This window comes from Aristolochia californica, unplaced genomic scaffold (assembly GCF_029961685.1).
Source record: "Aristolochia californica isolate CCGP_79_NKW_82.1479 unplaced genomic scaffold, dmAriCali1.0.hap1 SCAF_11, whole genome shotgun sequence".
NCBI classification, from domain to species: domain Eukaryota; kingdom Viridiplantae; phylum Streptophyta; class Magnoliopsida; order Piperales; family Aristolochiaceae; genus Aristolochia; species Aristolochia californica.
In genome coordinates, this window is record NW_027181782.1 from 33141954 (window position 1) to 33161007 (window position 19054).

Sequence of the window (19054 nt, forward strand, 5' to 3'; positions counted from 1 at the left end):
TAGTTTTGCTTTGTCCTTTTTTTCCTTCTTATACTCTTATACTCTTTGTTCTCTATTTGAATTGCATCATGTCTACCATGAAGAAGTTATCTTCTATGTCAAACATTATTTCTGTTTATGCACTGCTAAGTTCTTTCCCTTTGTTTCTTATTTGTGAGGAATGTAGTGGCATATGTTTTTTTTTCTTTGTCATTAGATCGCATGGTCAACGAAGTTTTCTATTGATTTACAACATTTTCTTCTATGTTCCTTCATATATTTTTTTAACCATTGAAGAAACTTTCAACCTCCTCCGACTTTGTCATGTTCAATAACTTTTGAGATGAACTTGACGAGAAGAAGCCCAATGGTGAAGCTACTCAAATCGACTGACGAGAAGAAGCCCAATGGTGAAGCTACTCAAATCGACTGATAAAAGATTGACTCTTACCTTTGAGAAGGTTGAGTACAAAAAATGAGCTCAAACAAGAATGCTAGACCACTGACTCAAGAGAATGGCGACCCATGGCAATCACTTCAAGTTACAAAGATGAACAAAATAGAAAGAAGAAGTCCAGGAAGATATGGTCTTTGTAGTTAGAGTACTTGTTATTAATCAGAGGATGTTGTCAAGTAGCTCGACAAAAAAAAAAAGATAAATCCACTTCGACTATTGAAACACCTAGAACAAGTCAAGCCATCATAATTTTATTTGTTGGGCAAGGTTGAATAAACTAAGATAACAATCAATATGTTGTTTTATTTGAGATTTTCAAAAGTCCAAGAAATGACATAAATGGTTCAAACCTTTCATCATCATCTCAATTCGCAAAGTGGTAATTTGAGAACATGGCAAAAGGATAGATCAACACAAGTGTTTTCTTTGACTTTTTGACTCCATCTTCATGACCTCTTCAAAATAGACTCCAACGACCTTAATTGCCCTTATTAATGCATTAAAAAGGTATTTGTGAGTATTATACTTGGTATTTGGTTCCTCTAAATCCCCAAAACAACAACTTTAAAATACTTATTCGGCAAAAAAAAATCATAATATTACTAAGTTTTTTGTTGTGGTTGAATTATTTGCTTTGTTTCTTAATGTTTTGAGTTTCCAGAACTCTTTCTAATTCTTGTTTTATTCTATGTTATGATTTTATACCTATCTCTATTCTACTTTTTTTTTTCATTTTAAACACAAAAAATCCTAGTTGGTTTTTGTTACTACCCTAATTGCAACCACTATTGGATTTTCAAGATGCCTTAAAAGGATTTGAATTTGCTAAAATCATGATCTCGGTCTTTGTTGTTGAACAAAAGAGATGTAGTTCTACGTTGTTACTCATCTCTATAATGATGTAGTGTTTGTTGTTATGGATGTGCTCGAGTCCCTTGAGATCCATGTTACCTTCGTTTTGCTTGTCTCATGTATTGCAATATTGGTTCAATAATTAACCTTTAGTTGTTGTTGTCTTTAAATTTGATTTGTTGTTATCTTAAAGATTGAAGTGCTGGAATTTTTTACGTGATCATATTTGCTACAAGAAGTAGAGTTGCATGCTCAAAAGGATCAAGAGATCCAAGTTCTAAATTGGTGATCAGCAGTTCATGGAACTATGAGAGATTCTTGCCTACTGTTGTAATTTTTGCCTTTATTGTCATGGTTCAAAAGCTATGAGAGTGCACATTCAGATTCAAGGAAGTGGTTGCGGTTAGTGTCTATAAAGAAATGCATACATCTTTCTTCTAGCTTTTCTAACAGACCACCGTGAACGACCAAGAATGACTGCTGAGTGCAGTGAATGCCTCTTCCAAGGTACTACAATCTTTGCCAAAAATTATGAAAGCAACTCAAAGAATATAGTAAGCTCACATCTCCAACTTCTTTGATGCCATGGTTAGCACTGGCTTCGATAACATCCTCACCGTTTCGTTATTGGGTAACAAATATCATATACGACTGTCTTCATTGAAATATTATAAAGTCAAAAACTTCTCACTATTAGAGAGTTTTTAGAAATATGAAGTATCGATTAGTTCATTATGTGGTACGACAGATATGATGCTACTTGTAGAGGTGATTTTAAGTTGACAGTTCATCACTATAGCAAGAAGATGATATGAAAGACAACAAATCGATGAGATTATAGTTTTGTGAAGTCTAACTCATAATCGAAATTCCCAAAAGAGTTTATCGAACATGGAGGAAGATCCTAACGTTTTTTCTCGGTTTGGGGGTCCAAATTTATCTAGACTAGGTTGAATAGATTTGATCCAATTTGGTATAAGTCCACTCGCAAGTTCGGGTTCGAGTCCGAGTTCGGGTCAAATTTATTTGTTTTAGACAAAAAATATTGGTTCTGCCCTGAGTTTTATGCAAGTCAACTTTAATAAAATTATTATTTTAGTTTTAAGGTGAGATCACACAAAGTGATTGGATCCGGATCTCCTCTCTAGTGGTGGCTTTCTAGTCTACATCGATTGTATATATTCGGCATCGTCATCTCTAAAAATTATGTTTTTTTTCCACCTTTGAAATTGAGCAGTCTTTTTATACTATGATTGTTCGTATTAGTGTATGGAGTTTTGTCGTACGATTAGGAGAATTTTTTTTTTCTCATATTTGTGTTTTTCCAAGTTGGGCCTCTATACAAAGAAAGAGAATTTTATTTGATGTGATCAAAATAATCAAGCAAGGGGTGTTGAAGAGTAAGTACGAGAGAGTCTTACATGACTATCACAATAAGAAGTCTCACAAAACACTAATTACAATAATAAAAGTGTTTTTAGTTATTTTCGTATTCTATATATGTTCAATTGTTTAATTATTCTAAGACTTATCTTTATGAGTTAGATTTTGGGCCTTTGTTATAATTAGAGACACATTTTACTTCATTAATAATAAGCTAATAAATTAATTTATTGTTTAAAAACTTAATATCCAATTAAATTAGAAAAATACAATATATTAACCAAAGTTGTCATTAAATTATTTTATACTTTTATAGTACAAGTTAGGAACCATGTCCAAGGGACAAGAGAAACAAAAATGAACTAGAAGTTTGGGTGTTTTATGTTATAGTTATTTATTTTTGTATTATAACTTAATTTTAAATATATTTTAAATATAAGAATTGATAACAAATAATAATTTTTAAGTTAGTGAAGAGGTAAAAATCAAAAGAGGTTTTCGACATATGGACTCTCAAAAGAGTGCTCCTTTAGCTTATATTTTTTGGTTTTTTGAATAATTAGTAGTAATAATCTATGTATACCAACAAATTTGACTATTATTAATAAAAATAAGTAATTTTTTTATATTAAAATTATGTGTAATATTTAAAACACATTATGAAAGTAGACCCTCCAAGTCGGGTTTAGAGGAGGATGGTAAAACCCATCCCGGCTCCATCTTGGCATTAAACTGTTGTCTCTCAACCCATCTCCACCCCATAGAGTGATAAGAAACCCCATCTCCTAAACGTTGGGTCAATTGTCCATTTAACCTAACCCATGCCCACCCCTATTTCTAATATAACACGAATACGGATGGACACGAGTTTGGTCTGAAATTTGTTCTTAACCCTAAACCCTAACAACTAAACTTTGAACTTGAACCCCAACCCATAATCTGACCCCGAAAAATTGCAAACATAGTTAGAAAACCAACCCTATCTTTGTCTCCGACCTTGCCTTGTCCTTGAATCCCTGTTCTAACTTTGTAGTCTCATCCCCATCCAATTCTTGTATCCTTGACTTACATTTGACTAAACTATATATTCACATTTAAGGTATTTATCCCTATATGTCAAGTTTGGAGAAACCCGTCCTTAACTCAACAATCAATTAAGTATTTTTTCTTGTCTTAGAGTATGTTTGAAACTCGATAAAAAAAAGAAAAGAAAAAAAAATAAAAATGTGACTATTATTATTCTAAAAAATAGTTAGCAAAAAACATAATTTGATTATTATCTTATTTTATTAACTATTTTTAAAAATAATAATAATTAAATTCTTATTTTATTTTCTTTTATAGGTTACGGGGTTCGTATGAGACCCTCTCCCCATGTTACTTTGGGTAGGAGAAACCCAATGACCGAAGCAGTCGGTTTACTATTCGGTCTTTGCGCATCCGATAAGAAATCGTTAGCTTCGCGGAACGTGCCCTGGTTACTTTTTCAGAGGCGGCGTTTAGAATTTCGTCTATAAATACACGTCTAGGGCCATTTTTCACGCGGTTCTCCTTGAGGTCCCTTCGCTCGAGTGTGGAGAGGATTCCCTTCCGTCTTTACACAGCGGAAACACAGAAACACAGAAACACGGTAACAAAGAGTTTAGAACGACAAGACGACTACGATACCCGATCAAAAACCTCGTCTTTCCAAGATATCAACTTTGAAGCATAAGCCTAATCCTAAATACTAACTCCGGGACCTCTCTAGATCTGTCGCCATGGATACGCGGTTTCCATACTCCCCGGCGGAAGTCGCCAAGGTCAAGATGGTTCAGTTCGGCATCCTCAGCCCCGATGAAATCGTAATCCCTCACTTACGTACCTTTTTGGATAAATTTTCATGTGATTCAGTAAAAAGAATATGCATTCCATCGGAAGTTTATCGGCTTGGACCTTGGTTATGGTTATTGTTTCTTGGATATTGGCTTGACGTGGCTTGTGATTATGTCTGTTCTTGTATCAACAGAGGCAAATGTCAGTGGTGCAGATCGAGCACAGTGAGACCATGGAAAGAGGTAAGCCTAAACCAGGGGGTCTCAGTGACCTAAGGCTTGGTACAATCGATCGAAAGTTGAAATGCGAGACCTGCACAGCAAATATGGCAGAGTGTCCTGGCCATTTCGGGCACCTTGAGCTTGCGAAGCCTATGTTTCACATAGGCTTCTTGAAGACTGTGCTGTCCATTCTGCGATCTGTTTGCTTCAACTGCTCTAGAATTATTGGGCGTGAGGTGCGCAGCTGATTCTATTTCTTTATCAGATTATGTATTACTGGCTTACTGCTGCGGCTGCTCAATTCGTCTGCCCTCAAAGTTTTTTGAGCTTTTGATTGAACCGGTCGTTGTCTAGTTTCCGAATAAAAGAAATATCCTTCCTTTTCGAGAGTTTTGGGTCGAGATGGCTGATACAGCACAGTTACATTTTCACTTTTGGGAGTTAGACGAGATTTTCTGTGACTGGTAAAAAATCTTACTTCCTAAAAATTGCACTTCTCCACCAAAATACAACCAAATTTGCAACGTAGGGACTCTTCAAAAGAATTTTGAATGCAATAAAAATTCTACTTCATAGAAATTGCACTTCAGCACCAAAATACAACCAAATGGCCAAAATAGCAAATTGCGACTGTAGGGATTCTCCAGAAGAATCTCGAATGCAGAAAAAATTGGCTTATCGCAGTACTGTAGTATTTTTACCTGAAACACTAGTTCGTTTTTCTAGGATTATCAAGATTTTGTTGGACATCATGTTTTGACATTGAAGTTTTTTCAACTTCTTGATCTTTATATGTATTTTTTCCCCTGGAAATTTCGTTGAACAACATCCTGACCTATATCTGGATCACTTTAGGTGGACATTTTATGGACATGATATTCACATTTTGACTGTACTCTACATCCTGGTTCTTAGTAATTTATTGCAAATGCGGCTTATTCGAATTGTTCTGTTCCTAAATACTTCAGTAGATGATTTGTGGCCCCATTACATGTTGGCCAGTTTTTTCAATGTTCGCTTTGCATATTGATAATTCAATTATTATATATCTTAACTTAATTTTATTAACTTCTTCCAGGATAACCACAAGTTCAAGCAAGCTTTAAAAGTTAAGAACCCAAAGCATCGGCTGAAAAGAGTTCTCGATGCCTGTAAAAATAAGCAAAAATGTGGAGATGAGCTTAACGTTCCAGTTCAAGAATCAGATGAACCAATGAAGAACCAAGGTGGTTGTGGGGCCCAACAACCAAAATTTACCATTGAAGGTATGAAGATAATTGCAGAATACAAGCAAAAGAAGAAGAGCGATGACACAGAACAACTTCCTGAACCTGTTGAGAGAAAACAAGTGCTTTCTGCAGAAAGGGTAAGTCTCCATAAGTGTTCTTGGTCTACTTCTTAATATGTGTTGCTTTTGTTTATATTCTTGGGAGACTCAAGCAATGTCAGGAGAACTTTAAATCATGAAATTTAATCCTTTTCATTTGGTTGGAATCATAACTTGCAGGTACTTAGTATTCTAAAGCGAATTAGTGATGAGGACTGTAGCCTTTTGGGATTGAATCCAAAATATGCCCGGCCAGACTGGATGATACTGCAAGTTTTGCCAATTCCTCCTCCTCCTGTGAGACCTTCTGTGATGATGGATACATCTTCACGAAGTGAGGCAAGATTCTTTCGATGTTATACAAATTCTATTTTTATTATTTATTTATTATTTTGTTCATTTATTTTTTCTTTGCGGTGGTTCTCGTGATTAGGTTTTATTGTGTATGATTTTCCACATCTCTGGTTGAAACTAATCTGGCAAGCCTTAAAGCTTGAGCAGCAATAGGTAGATGCTGCTTGGTCAATACTTGATAAGCTAAAGTTTTGAGTGCTGGTTTGCATGTTTAAAGTCAAACTTACTCCGAAAAAACTTGTTACCTGGTACCACCATATGTTCAACCGAATATAGCTCTTGGATTGCTGAGTTTTATTCTTATTTATTATTTTATTTTTCAAGTTTCAATCATCTGGTAAAAATTGTTAAAATATGAAGAAGCTGTTTTTCATTTGCTTTTTGTAGTATTCAAATTTGTCTTTATTCTGTGAAACAGGATGATTTGACTCATCAACTGGCTATGATCATTAGACACAATGAAAACCTCAGGAGGCAGGAGAGGAATGGGGCTCCTGCCCACATCATCTCAGAGTTTGCTCAGTTGCTGCAATTTCACATTGCCACGTATTTTGACAATGAGCTGCCTGGTCAGCCTAGGGTACGCACAATATGAGAATTTAAAATTTTTAAGGTACTGACTGTGGTTTACTAAAACTTGTTATACTTTCCAGGCAACTCAGCGGTCAGGAAGACCTATCAAATCTATATGCAGTAGACTTAAGGCAAAAGAAGGTCGGATCAGAGGTAATTTAATGGGGAAGCGTGTGGATTTTTCGGCACGAACTGTCATCACACCGGATCCAACTATTAACATTGATGAATTGGGGGTTCCTTGGAGCATTGCTCTAAATTTGACTTATCCTGAAACTGTGACTCCGTATAACATTGACAGGTATCCTTTTCATTCCCCTTCTTGTATGGCTTCTCAATGTCTATTTATTTATTGTTTACACATTGAACTGGCTTCCGTAAAATAATTGTCCACGATTGACAGATTGAAGGAGCTTGTGGAATATGGTCCTCATCCTCCTCCTGGCAAAACTGGTGCCAAGTACATTATAAGAGAGGACGGACAGAGGCTGGATCTTCGGTACTTGAAGAAAAGTAGTGATCATCATCTGGAGCTTGGATACAAGGCATGTTTTGTTATTAAGTAGCTATTTTGTCGTTGGGAGATGTGATTTCTTCTGAATTGATCCGTCTGGTTCCTGCAGGTGGAGAGGCATTTGATAGATGGGGACTTTGTTCTTTTCAACCGACAGCCTAGTCTTCATAAAATGTCCATCATGGGGCACCGCATCAAGATTATGCCATACTCAACTTTTCGGTTGAATTTGTCTGTGACTTCTCCTTACAATGCTGATTTTGATGGTGATGAAATGAACATGCATGTGCCTCAGTCTTTTGAGACGAGAGCAGAAGTTTTGGAACTGATGATGGTACCTAAATGCATTGTTTCGCCCCAGTCAAACCGTCCTGTTATGGGCATTGTTCAGGACACTCTCTTGGGGTGTCGTAAGATCACTAAAAGAGATACCTTCATAGAGAAGGTTGGACATCATGCCACCTTCATTCTGCTTTATTTTTTATTTGTTTACTTTTCAAATTGTTTTCATAATTCCTTTTCTCCCATTTCAATTTTTTTTATTATTGTTATGTATGTATGTTTAATGGTGTTCTCTTTTACCAATGATTGAAATTCTCTCTTTTGTAGGATGTATTTATGAACATCTTGATGTGGTGGGAAGATTTTGATGGGAAAGTACCTGCTCCTGCAATTCTGAAGCCTCGGCCTCTTTGGACTGGAAAGCAAGTATTTAATCTTATAATACCGAAGCAGATAAATCTCCTAAGACAATCAGCATGGCACTTGGAATCTGAGACAGGATTTATAACCCCTGGAGATACTCAAGTTCGGATAGAGAAAGGAGAGCTTCTTTCGGGCACCCTGTGCAAAAAGACCCTAGGGACATCAACTGGCAGTCTCATTCATGTTATATGGTGTGTCCCATTAACATGGATTCTTATGTCTATGTTTGTATTTGATTCTCAAATTTGCTGACAAATCACTTGTTTTTGCAGGGAAGAGGTGGGTCCAGATGCAGCCCGGAAGTTTTTGGGGCACACTCAATGGCTTGTTAACTACTGGCTACTACAAAATGCTTTCAGTATTGGAATTGGGGATACTATTGCTGATGCCAACACAATGGAAAAAATAAATGAGACAATTCAGAAGGCAAAGAATGAAGTGAAAGAGCTAATCAAGGCTGCACAAGAAAAGCAGTTGGAGGCAGAGCCTGGGCGGACTATGATGGAATCATTTGAAAATAGAGTGAATCAGGTAAATGATGGTACTCTTGTATCCTTTTTTTTTTTTGTGGAAACAAGATGATCTTTATGGACTATGATCAGTTGCTCATTCTTAACATGTTATTCCACCCTTTGCTCTTGGCTATTTGGGAATGGGATTTTTAACTGAACTTAAAACATCTTATAGGTTTTGAATAAGGCTCGAGATGATGCTGGCAGTAGTGCACAGAAGAGCTTGTCTGAGAGTAACAATCTTAAGGCAATGGTTACTGCTGGATCAAAAGGAAGTTTTATCAACATCTCGCAGATGACTGCTTGTGTGGGACAACAAAATGTTGAAGGGAAACGTATTCCTTATGGGTTTAATGATCGGACTTTACCTCATTTCACCAAAGATGACTATGGGCCTGAAAGTCGTGGTTTTGTTGAAAACTCATATCTGCGTGGACTGACACCTCAGGAGTTCTTCTTCCATGCAATGGGTGGTAGGGAGGGTCTTATAGATACGGCTGTGAAAACCTCTGAAACTGGCTATATTCAAAGAAGACTTGTGAAGGCTATGGAAGACATTATGGTCAAATATGATGGTACTGTCAGGAACTCGTTAGGTGATGTAATTCAATTTCTTTACGGAGAAGATGGGATGGATGCTGTTTGGATTGAAACACAGAAACTGGACTCCTTGAAGATGAAGAAATTGGAGTTTGATAAAGTTTTTAGGTATGAGTTTGATGATGATAATTGGAATCCGAGCTACATGTTACCTGAGCATGTTGAGGATTTGAAGACCATCAGAGAGTTCCGTAATGTGTTTGATGCTGAAGTTCAGAAACTGGAAGGAGATCGATACCAGCTTGGGTCTGAAATAGTGACAACAGGTGATAACTCATGGCCCATGCCTGTGAATCTGAAGAGACTGATCTGGAATGCACAGAAGACATTTAAGGTTGACTTGAGAAGGCCATCCGATATGCATCCAATGGAGATTGTTGAAGCAGTTGATAAGCTTCAAGAAAGATTGAAGGTTGTCCCTGGAGAGGATCCAATGAGCATTGAAGCTCAGAAAAATGCCACTCTCTTCTTCAACATACTTCTTCGGAGCACATTGGCGAGCAAACGTGTTTTGAAGGAATACAGACTAACTCGGGAAGCATTTGAATGGGTGATTGGTGAGGTAGAGTCTAGATTTTTGCAGTCGCTTGTTGCCCCTGGTGAAATGATAGGATGTGTGGCTGCTCAGTCTATTGGTGAGCCAGCTACTCAGATGACCCTAAACACCTTCCACTATGCTGGTGTGAGTGCCAAGAATGTCACTCTTGGTGTTCCGCGGTTGCGGGAAATTATTAATGTTGCAAAGAAAATCAAGACTCCTTCACTGTCTGTTTACTTGAAGCCTGAGGTTAACAAAACAAAAGAGAAGGCCAAAAATGTCCAGTGTGCTTTGGAGTACACCACATTGCGTAGTGTGACACAAGCAACAGAAGTTTGGTATGATCCTGACCCCATGAGCACAATTATTGAGGAAGATGTTGATTTTGTCAAGTCATACTATGAAATGCCAGATGAAGAGGTTGCCCCAGAAAAGATATCTCCTTGGCTTCTGCGTGTTGAGCTGAACCGTGAAATGATGGTGGATAAGAAACTCAGCATGGCAGATATTGCCGAGAAGATCAACATTGAGTTTGATGATGACTTAACATGCATATTTAATGATGATAATGCAGAAAAGCTCATCCTTCGTATTCGTATTATGAATGATGATGCTCCTAAAGGTGAGTTGGAAGATGAATCTGCTGAAGATGATGTCTTCCTTAAGAAGATTGAAGGTAACATGTTAACAGAGATGGCCCTTCGAGGAATTCCTGACATCAATAAGGTGTTCATAAAGTCAGGAAAGATTAACAAATTTGAGGATATTGACGGATTTAAGCCGGAGATGGAGTGGATGCTGGATACTGAAGGTGTTAATCTGCTGGCAGTTATGTGTCATGAAGATGTGGATGCCAGAAGGACTACCAGCAACCATTTGATTGAAGTAATTGAAGTACTTGGAATTGAGGCAGTTCGTCGATCTCTTCTTGATGAGTTGCGTGTGGTCATATCTTTTGATGGGTCCTATGTGAACTATCGACATCTGGCTATTCTCTGTGACACAATGACTTACAGGGGACACTTAATGGCCATCACCCGTCATGGTATTAATCGCAATGATACAGGCCCAATGATGAGATGCTCATTTGAGGAAACTGTAGACATTCTTCTGGATGCTGCACTATATGCTGAAGTAGATCATCTCAGGGGTGTTACAGAAAATATCATGCTTGGGCAGCTTGCTCCCATAGGCACTGGGGGCTGTGCCTTGTATCTGAATGACCAGATGCTTCAGCAGGCAATTGAGCTCCAGCTTCCTAGTTACTTGGAAGGGTTGGATTTCGTTACGACTCCATCTCGTTCACCAATTACTGGCACTCCATATACTGAAGCTGGCTTGATGTCACCTTATTCGATGAGTCCAAATGTCCGAGCTTCACCAATGACAGATGCTCAATTTTCTCCTTATATTGGTGGGATGGCATTTTCTCCTACTTCTTCACCAGGCTACAGTCCATCATCTCCAGGCTACAGTCCGTCATCTCCAGGCTATAGTCCTACGTCTCCTGGATATAGTCCGACATCTCCTGGTTATAGTCCTACATCACCTGGTTATAGTCCCACCTCCCCCACATATAGCCCCAGCTCTCCAGGATATAGCCCTACTAGCCCTGCTTACTCCCCCACAAGTCCATCGTATTCACCTACCTCACCAAGCTACAGTCCAACATCACCTAGTTACAGTCCAACTTCGCCTAGTTACAGCCCTACTTCACCCAGTTACAGTCCAACTTCGCCGAGCTACAGTCCTACATCACCGGTTTACAGTCCCACTTCTCCTGTGTATAGCCCTACTTCTCCTGCATACAGTCCTACATCACCATCTTACAGTCCCACATCTCCTTCATACAGCCCCACTTCACCTTCCTACAGTCCTACATCTCCCTCCTATAGTCCCACCTCTCCTGCCTATAGTCCTACGTCTCCTGGGTATAGTCCTACATCCCCTAGCTACAGTCCAACCTCTCCCAGCTATAGCCCAACGTCACCAAGCTATAATCCCCCTTCAGCAAAATATAGTCCATCTCTGGCATACTCCCCAAGCAGTCCCAGGTTATCTCCTTCTAGTCCATACAGTCAGTCATCACCAAATTACAGGTAAGCATTGAAATGACCTTTTTTTTTTCTTCAGTCTGCTACCTTCGTTCTTATTCTTATGCTTATTCCTTTTTACTTGTGATGCAGCCCTACATCACCATCATATTCACCTACTTCTCCATCCTATTCTCCACCTAGTCCTACATATAGCCCGAGCAGGTAAATTTTTTAGTATTTGAAGTCAAGTTCTAATATTTTCAATGAGCTGGCATGGTCTTTTCTTTTTTGTGTTTGTATGCTTGTTGTAAGCATTAGTAATTAAGCTATAACAGTGCACTATAAAATGTTTCTTCTTATCTGTTAGTTTGCGTCTTGTAAGTACAACTTTGTGAGCCACCTAGGATCTGCCGCATGATTTTGTCATTGAGCTGAACAAATGCCTCAAATTTGAAGATAATTTCTTATAAACTGATCATTCTTCTATTTCACAGCCCATACAATTCAGGCACTGGTCCAGATTACAGCCCAAGTTCTCCTCAATACAGGTGAGATTCTATCATCTTATGTCACCATCATTTTGTAGGGAATGGAGTCGATCTGAGCTTACTCTGCAAACTCATGTATTTTTTGTACAGCCCTAGTGCCGGTTACTCGCCTACTGCGCCAGGTTACTCTCCCTCTTCAACAAGCCAATACACGCCACAATTCACCAACAAGGATGAGGACGTCACAAAGTAAAGGGAGAAGGATGAGTGGGTGCAAAGCAACCCTACTACGATTATCTTTTAAACTTCAATCCAGGGCCTGAAATGGTGGTTGCATCTCAAGAGGTCTTGTTTTTGGTCCATAAGAATCATCCTCTCTTGTTGCCTTCTTGTACTATATAAATCATTTGGGATCACGATCCCATGGTTAGAGACTGGCAAGGGATAATAACTCTTGTCTGGACACCACTGCATTTTCTATTGTGTAACTCTTTGATCATGCATAGTTTGCTCATTGATCATAGAGAAAAATTGTTACGGTCGGAAGAAAAGATATGTAAACTGACCCGACTTTGATTCTTATGCTCGTTTTCTCAGCTGTCAATAGAAATTTGAAGCCCGTGCTCATCACGAACATGTCTTTATATCTTGGCTTCCCCAAGTTTGCGTAAGTGAATTTCGGTCGCCATTTCTGACTTCCGACACCTGGGCCACTCTGCTCGCCCGCCTTTCTCTTTAATTACCAACACGTACCTCTTGTCTTTCCCCACGTGCTCATCGATTTTCATAACTGCTTCTGCAAGGGTTACCGTCCCCCCAATCTCACACAGTGCTCCATGCGTGTTGCCCGAGGACCACCGTAGCTACTATTTCTGGACTACCTACCATACCAACCGCAGATTCCACTAACCTTCCCAGACGGTGATTCTATTTGGCGAGTCCACTCACCATTTGGGTTGGCAAGTCGAGAACTCGGGAAGGGTGACACGTATTGGACCCCGTCCCTTATATTACATGGTTTTAAATAGTGAAAAAATACAATTGTAATGTTTTTACTTATCTTTACGAGTGAAAATTGGTTGTGTTGACACGTGGGCATATTTTTACTTGGAAATTCAATTCAGCGGAAATTTTAGAGATATCAATACGACACGTTATACCTAGTATCTCTTTTCTTATTTTAAATAAAATATGGTAAAAATACGACGTTTAAGGGGTCATAATACTATAAGAGAATATTGATACGCCCACCCTGGCGCTGAAGAGGGGTATCCCTGGTATTAGCTAAAAGTTTCGGTCCCAAATTCGTCCAAATGTAAACTTTCTGACTAAAGTTAAAATGGAAGGATTAGTATTGAAAGATGAGATGATGGGCGGAGAAAGCCGTCGTCCCAATATTAAATTCAGGTGGCTCTGCAATAAGCTTAGTCTTATTTTGACCAATCCTTCCCTCTCCTCTTTCCTTCTTCTTCTCTGTCCTCTCGGAGGCCGAAGGACGAGGTTTTGTCAGTCGTATATATCTTCCAGAGGAAATTAACAGTGCACGTATTTCAATCAGATGGAGAAACCAGCAAAATCCAAGAGCGGCATCTTGTCCTTCATTTTCCTACACCAGCCTTTCAGCCCCGGGCGGGACAAATTCAAGGCAGGTAAAGGCTTCTCGGGTCCGATAATTTCGATTATTCCGGCGGAGGCGAGGAGGAAGACGAGGAACGGGAGCTTCGATGCCCAGGAACCCACTTCGCCTAAGGTCTCTTGCATCGGTCAGATCAAACACAAGAAGAAAATCTGCAAGGGTAAGTGTGCTACGCCGCCGGCTGTTAAGGAGAAGAGCAAGAAGGGGAAGTCTTCTTCGGCGATTGGTAAAATCTTCCGGGGTGGGAAGCCGAGTAGGAGGTCTGATGCTGATAAGGATGAGGTGGGGGTGCAAGTTCGAGCTCCCGGTTTGAGTCGGATGAGGAAGTTCTCGAGTGGCAGGGAGGCTTTCAGGGATTTCGATTGGCGGGCTGCCGACCGGGCTGCCGCTCTGAACCGGCAGAGGGGGTATTACTCCGACGAGGAGCAGCGAGAAGACAGCAGCGATGATGAGGATGAATTCATGGTGGCGCACTCTGCGCCGCTGGCAGTCGGAGGTGGCCTGTCTCTGAAGTCCAGGAAGAGATTAACCTCTTGAAGAGGAGAACGATGGCGCCACCCAGACCTCTAGAACTCAGCTCCAGAAACATGCACTTCTAAACCGTCTCTTCTTTCCATTTTGTGTTCTTCTTTAATTTCTGGGGCCAGCTTTTATTTCTTGTAATGTTAACAATTAAGGATAGAACATAGATGTGAATTTTGAAATCGATTTGTTATTTGTAAATAATACACCTTCGGAACGAGTGTTTCTCAATGCATGGCCCTGGGATTTCTTTTCATCTTGTCGTGATTACGAATTAGAGACCAACGCATGGAGAGCACCGGAAAAAGAAATTTTCGACGCCTGAGTCAGAAAAAAGATTACTGTAGTGACTAGTGTTCTTGCTGCAATCAAAATCTGAATGACTGACTCAAATCTGGAAAGGGCTCAGCTCAGACTTCAAAGTTTTCATCTTCTTCTAAAATCATATTAATCCCGTTATTACACATGTGTACTCTTCCGAAGAGTACCTCTGCTGGTTTATTTTTTTCGGTCGACACCATCTCAACAGTTTTGTCGTTATCTTCTTTACCCAGTTTTGTTCTTATCTTCTTTGATTTCTTCCAACACGGACATGATCTATCTTTTTGCAGGTCATGGTTGGTTGCATCTCCCACGTTTTAAAATCCAAAGTGGGTGAGATTGAATAATCTGAAACGTCCGAGGATTAGTTTTCAACTTTTTGCGATCAAAATGGCCCCTGAAAATTGAAATTCTCTGAAAACTTGTATGAAGTGGCCAGAGAGAGAATAAAATGTTTCTCAGTGTCCTGGGAAAGCCACTGATTACTCTTTTACCTATAGCAGGTCTCTTTTATGATGATGATGATACCTTTCCAACAAACCCAGTTTTTCCTTTTTTCTTTTTCCAGCACGGGTGGCTCTGCAATGACCATGTTTCTGCTGCTTCATGTGTGATGAGAGAACCTTGCCTTAGAAGAGAGGGAAAGATAGGGCATGACATGAATGGGCAGCTGGCCATGCCATGGATCTAAATCCCATCTCCACTTTTCATGTTATTTGATAATAATGAATAGTTGTGACAACATGGTGAGTTCAATCTTGAACCTATTTTATGTTATTTTATATGCCCATTCCTGTTTTGACGAAAGATGATCTAACTCTCATGGTTTTTCAGTATCTGGAGGTAGGAGACGAGGCGCTTTCTTTTGACCTCTTTACGTGGAAGAAGACAAAAAGAATGAGGGAATCCACCCAGAAAGCATAAAGGGCATCACCCCGTTTTTGACTGCATTCTCGTTAATTTCCTCAACTACTCATGAATCTGCTATTTCAATTCTCGCAATTGTTGGGATTCTCTCCGTTTGTTCCCCTCTGGTTGGCAGAAAAGAGTCTGGATTTTGTGCAGGCCGCTGATCATGGCACTCGTATACGCCGAGAGTGCATAATCAAGTGGGAAGTGGAATTAAAATATTTTATTTATGTAGCTCGTCTGTGAATCAGTTGTAGGTTTAGATATATTTTTTCTCTTATCCCGGTGGAATAAGAGATTCAGATCAGTAAATATCTAACATTATTTTTTAAATTAGATAATATAATATAATCTTTTAAATTAGACGGTAACGTAGAACAATCTGAACCATGTAAATATGATAATTAACATAATAAGTTTATCAGTAACCGAAATGTCTTTAAATTGTGTCATTTTCTATAAGGAGAAATCTTCTCCTAGTTTGCTAGTATGGCTCTACCCAATTTCCTCAAGGTATCAAAATTGTAACAGGGAAGTGAGAATTTGTTCCTCACTTCAATGCAATTGATGTTTCGATAGAATTAAAGATAAGGATCTAAATACAAGTACCAAATAGACTCAAACTCAAACTATGAAGAGTTGTAATATCTGCAGTTATAATTATATAAATAGTTGTCTCCTCATCTATTAAAATCATGATAAATATTATTCTAAATTCCTAAATTCTATATGATATCAGAGTTCTCGATCGATTAATGAGAACCAGTTTGCCGCTACTAAAAATTGCCATAATAGTTGCACTAGCGATTCCGTCCGCTCTAGTGGTTACCAATGCCGCTTTTCTTCCGTACGCCCTAGCCGCTACCCGTGCCACTGATTTTCCAATCTCTTCACCAGACGATGCTATTCCGTCCACCCCAGCAGCTACCAGTGCCGCTACTCTTCCACGAGATGATGCAATTATGTCCGCCCCAACTGGTACCAATGCCACTGATCTTGCCGTCCTTTAGCTTCCACGGACATATTCCCTTCCACTTCTTGAAGAGCAAGATTGTTCCAGATAAAATAAGGATAGATTCCTAAATTCTATAGTTTCCTAAATTCTTCAGTCCACCAAGTCTGAATGAGTTCTCACCCACAAAATCTCGTTTCTTCTGTGATATTCCGCAACAGATTGTAGATTTCGGTCATCCGTGGATGTGTTTCATCGCCCAGTAAGAACTGATGAACTCTGCCATTCATCTCAATCGAGCTATACCCTTTCGCCTTCTTCATTCCACTCCCAATCATTATGTCTCTCACATTGCTCACCGCATTCCATCTCCTTTCCATGGCAAATACATTAGACATAGCCACATACTGAGCTGCTCCGTCAGAGCTTGCCAATCCCAATTCCAGAACACGCTTTGCGATTTCTTCTCCACGTTGTAGTTCTCCATTGATCATACAGGCATTCATGAGAGAACCCCAAATCACTGCGTTTGGCTCGAAGGGCATGGATTGAATGAGCTGCTGGGCTCCTGCGAGGAGCCCTGCCCGACCCAGAAGGTCCACCATGCACCCGTAATGCTCCATTTTTGCTGCAATTCCATAAACACGATTCATGTTGTTGAAAATCCTGAGACCCTCTTGGGCTAGACCAGAGTGGCTGCAAGCGGTTAAGACGCTGGTGAAGGTGACACTATCTGGGCTTGTGCCTTCTTGCACCATTCTATGAAACAGAGACACTGCTCTGTTCCCATGGCCGTGCATAGCAAATCCTCCGATCATTGCCGTCCATGTCGAGACGTCCCGCATCTCCGTCTGCTCGAAGAGCCTCACTCCACTCTCCAGATTTCCACATTTGACGTACATGTCTATGAGGCTTGTACCCAGTTCAACCCACCTAGCAAACTGCAGCCTTTTCCGCACCGCAAACCCATGAACGCATTTTCCCCATGCCAACACGCCGAGGCTCGCGCAGCAAGAAGACACGCTGACTAACGTGTCTTCGTTCACCTCCATTCCTTCCGATACCATTTCGCGAAACAATCCGAGGCTCTCTTGTTCGCGCTTCTGCTTTAACAAGCAGGAAATGATGGCGTTCCAGGTCACGGTACTTCTATGGGGCATTTCGTCGAACACCCTTTTGCTCGACTCGAAGCAGCCCGAAGAAGCGTACACGTGCAACAGGGTCGTCTGAACGTACACATCGTCTTCGAAACCGCACTTCACCAAGAGGGAGTGGACAACTCTTCCAAGCGAAAATGCGTTAGCTCGCGTGCATGCTCTGAGGACGAAAGGGAACACGTACTTGTCAGCGTAAATTTGGTCGTCCAGCATGTCGCGGAAGAGTTGCAGCGACTGAATAGGGGCGTCGCTGTTAGAGTAGCCGCGTATAAGGACGTTGTAGCCGAAGGCCGTGGGTTGTCCCCATTGGTCGAAGATGAAGCGGGCGTAGGGAAGATCGCCGGAGTCCGAGGTCGCGCAGAAGGCCACTACACGGCCCACGACGAAATCATCCGGCCAGAGGCCGGAGATGATGACCCAAGCGAGGATCTCTTTTAGTCGGACCACATCAGGACATTCATGGAGAAGCGATACAAGGTATCGTTTCTTGTCGGCAACTGAAAATTTCGTCATCAAGGCAAAGATACAACAAAGAAATATCGTCAAGAGATCCGTTTGGGTTTCAAGGAGTTTGCCGGCCCCAATTTAGGGTATAAATTGTATATATTAATATATAAAATAAAAAATCTTATATATCATTTATTAAATAAGAAATTTTACTATATTACCTATTTATTTCTATAATAATACAAATAACCAACTTTTCAACTTAATATAACAAATACTTAACTTTGACCGATCAACTACCATAAAAGGTGACACATAAATTTTGGCAACTTACATAGTAACACATCATCACACTACATTAGTACCCAAATAACCTAACAACATGTCACCAGCCATATCATATTAAAGTCACCCTTTGACTATACATTATGCAGTTGATAGTTAAAATTGGGTATTTGTGATATTAAGTTGAAAAGTTGATTATTTGTATTATTATTATTATTTTTTGGATAATATAGTAAAATTCTTTATTAAATAAGATAATCGGACAAATAAACAAAATAATAAAAAATCAAGAGTTTATAAAAAAATATAAACATACATTGCTATGAATAATGTTTTTAAAATTCATTCTCTTGTTTATATCATACTTCCAAACACTAACACTGGAATCTGTTTTCTAATGCACTTGAACTCGTCTACACTAACACCCAAGGACGAGTTAAAATTGAATCAATTCATTTAAGTTCAATTCAA

The 19054-nt window shown here is 39.6% G+C and overlaps 3 protein-coding genes across 3 annotated transcripts; 2 read left to right on the plus strand and 1 right to left on the minus strand.

Annotated features, from left to right (window-relative positions):
• Positions 1–4238: 4238 nt before the first annotated feature.
• Positions 4239–12936, plus strand: LOC137944868 (DNA-directed RNA polymerase II subunit RPB1-like). The gene is made up of 14 exons (XM_068790650.1): positions 4239–4515; positions 4680–4943; positions 5786–6073; positions 6215–6373; positions 6807–6968; positions 7042–7262; positions 7365–7506; positions 7585–7920; positions 8085–8371; positions 8453–8711; positions 8868–11929; positions 12017–12088; positions 12361–12414; positions 12505–12936. Exons 1-14 carry the CDS (start codon positions 4432–4434, stop codon positions 12605–12607), a joined length of 5493 nt encoding a protein of 1830 aa, XP_068646751.1. The 5' UTR covers positions 4239–4431; the 3' UTR covers positions 12608–12936.
• Positions 12937–13875: 939 nt separating this feature from the next.
• Positions 13876–14590, plus strand: LOC137943488 (uncharacterized protein At1g76070-like). The gene has a single exon (XM_068788989.1). The coding sequence runs from the start codon at positions 13913–13915 to the stop codon at positions 14525–14527; it is 615 nt and encodes a 204-aa protein (XP_068645090.1). The 5' UTR covers positions 13876–13912; the 3' UTR covers positions 14528–14590.
• A 2283-nt stretch (positions 14591–16873) lies between these two features.
• Positions 16874–18364, minus strand: LOC137943808 (pentatricopeptide repeat-containing protein At5g66520-like). Its single transcript, XM_068789241.1, has one exon. It carries the CDS (start codon positions 18362–18364, stop codon positions 16874–16876), a length of 1491 nt encoding a protein of 496 aa, XP_068645342.1.
• Between the last annotated feature and the right edge of the window lie 690 nt (positions 18365–19054).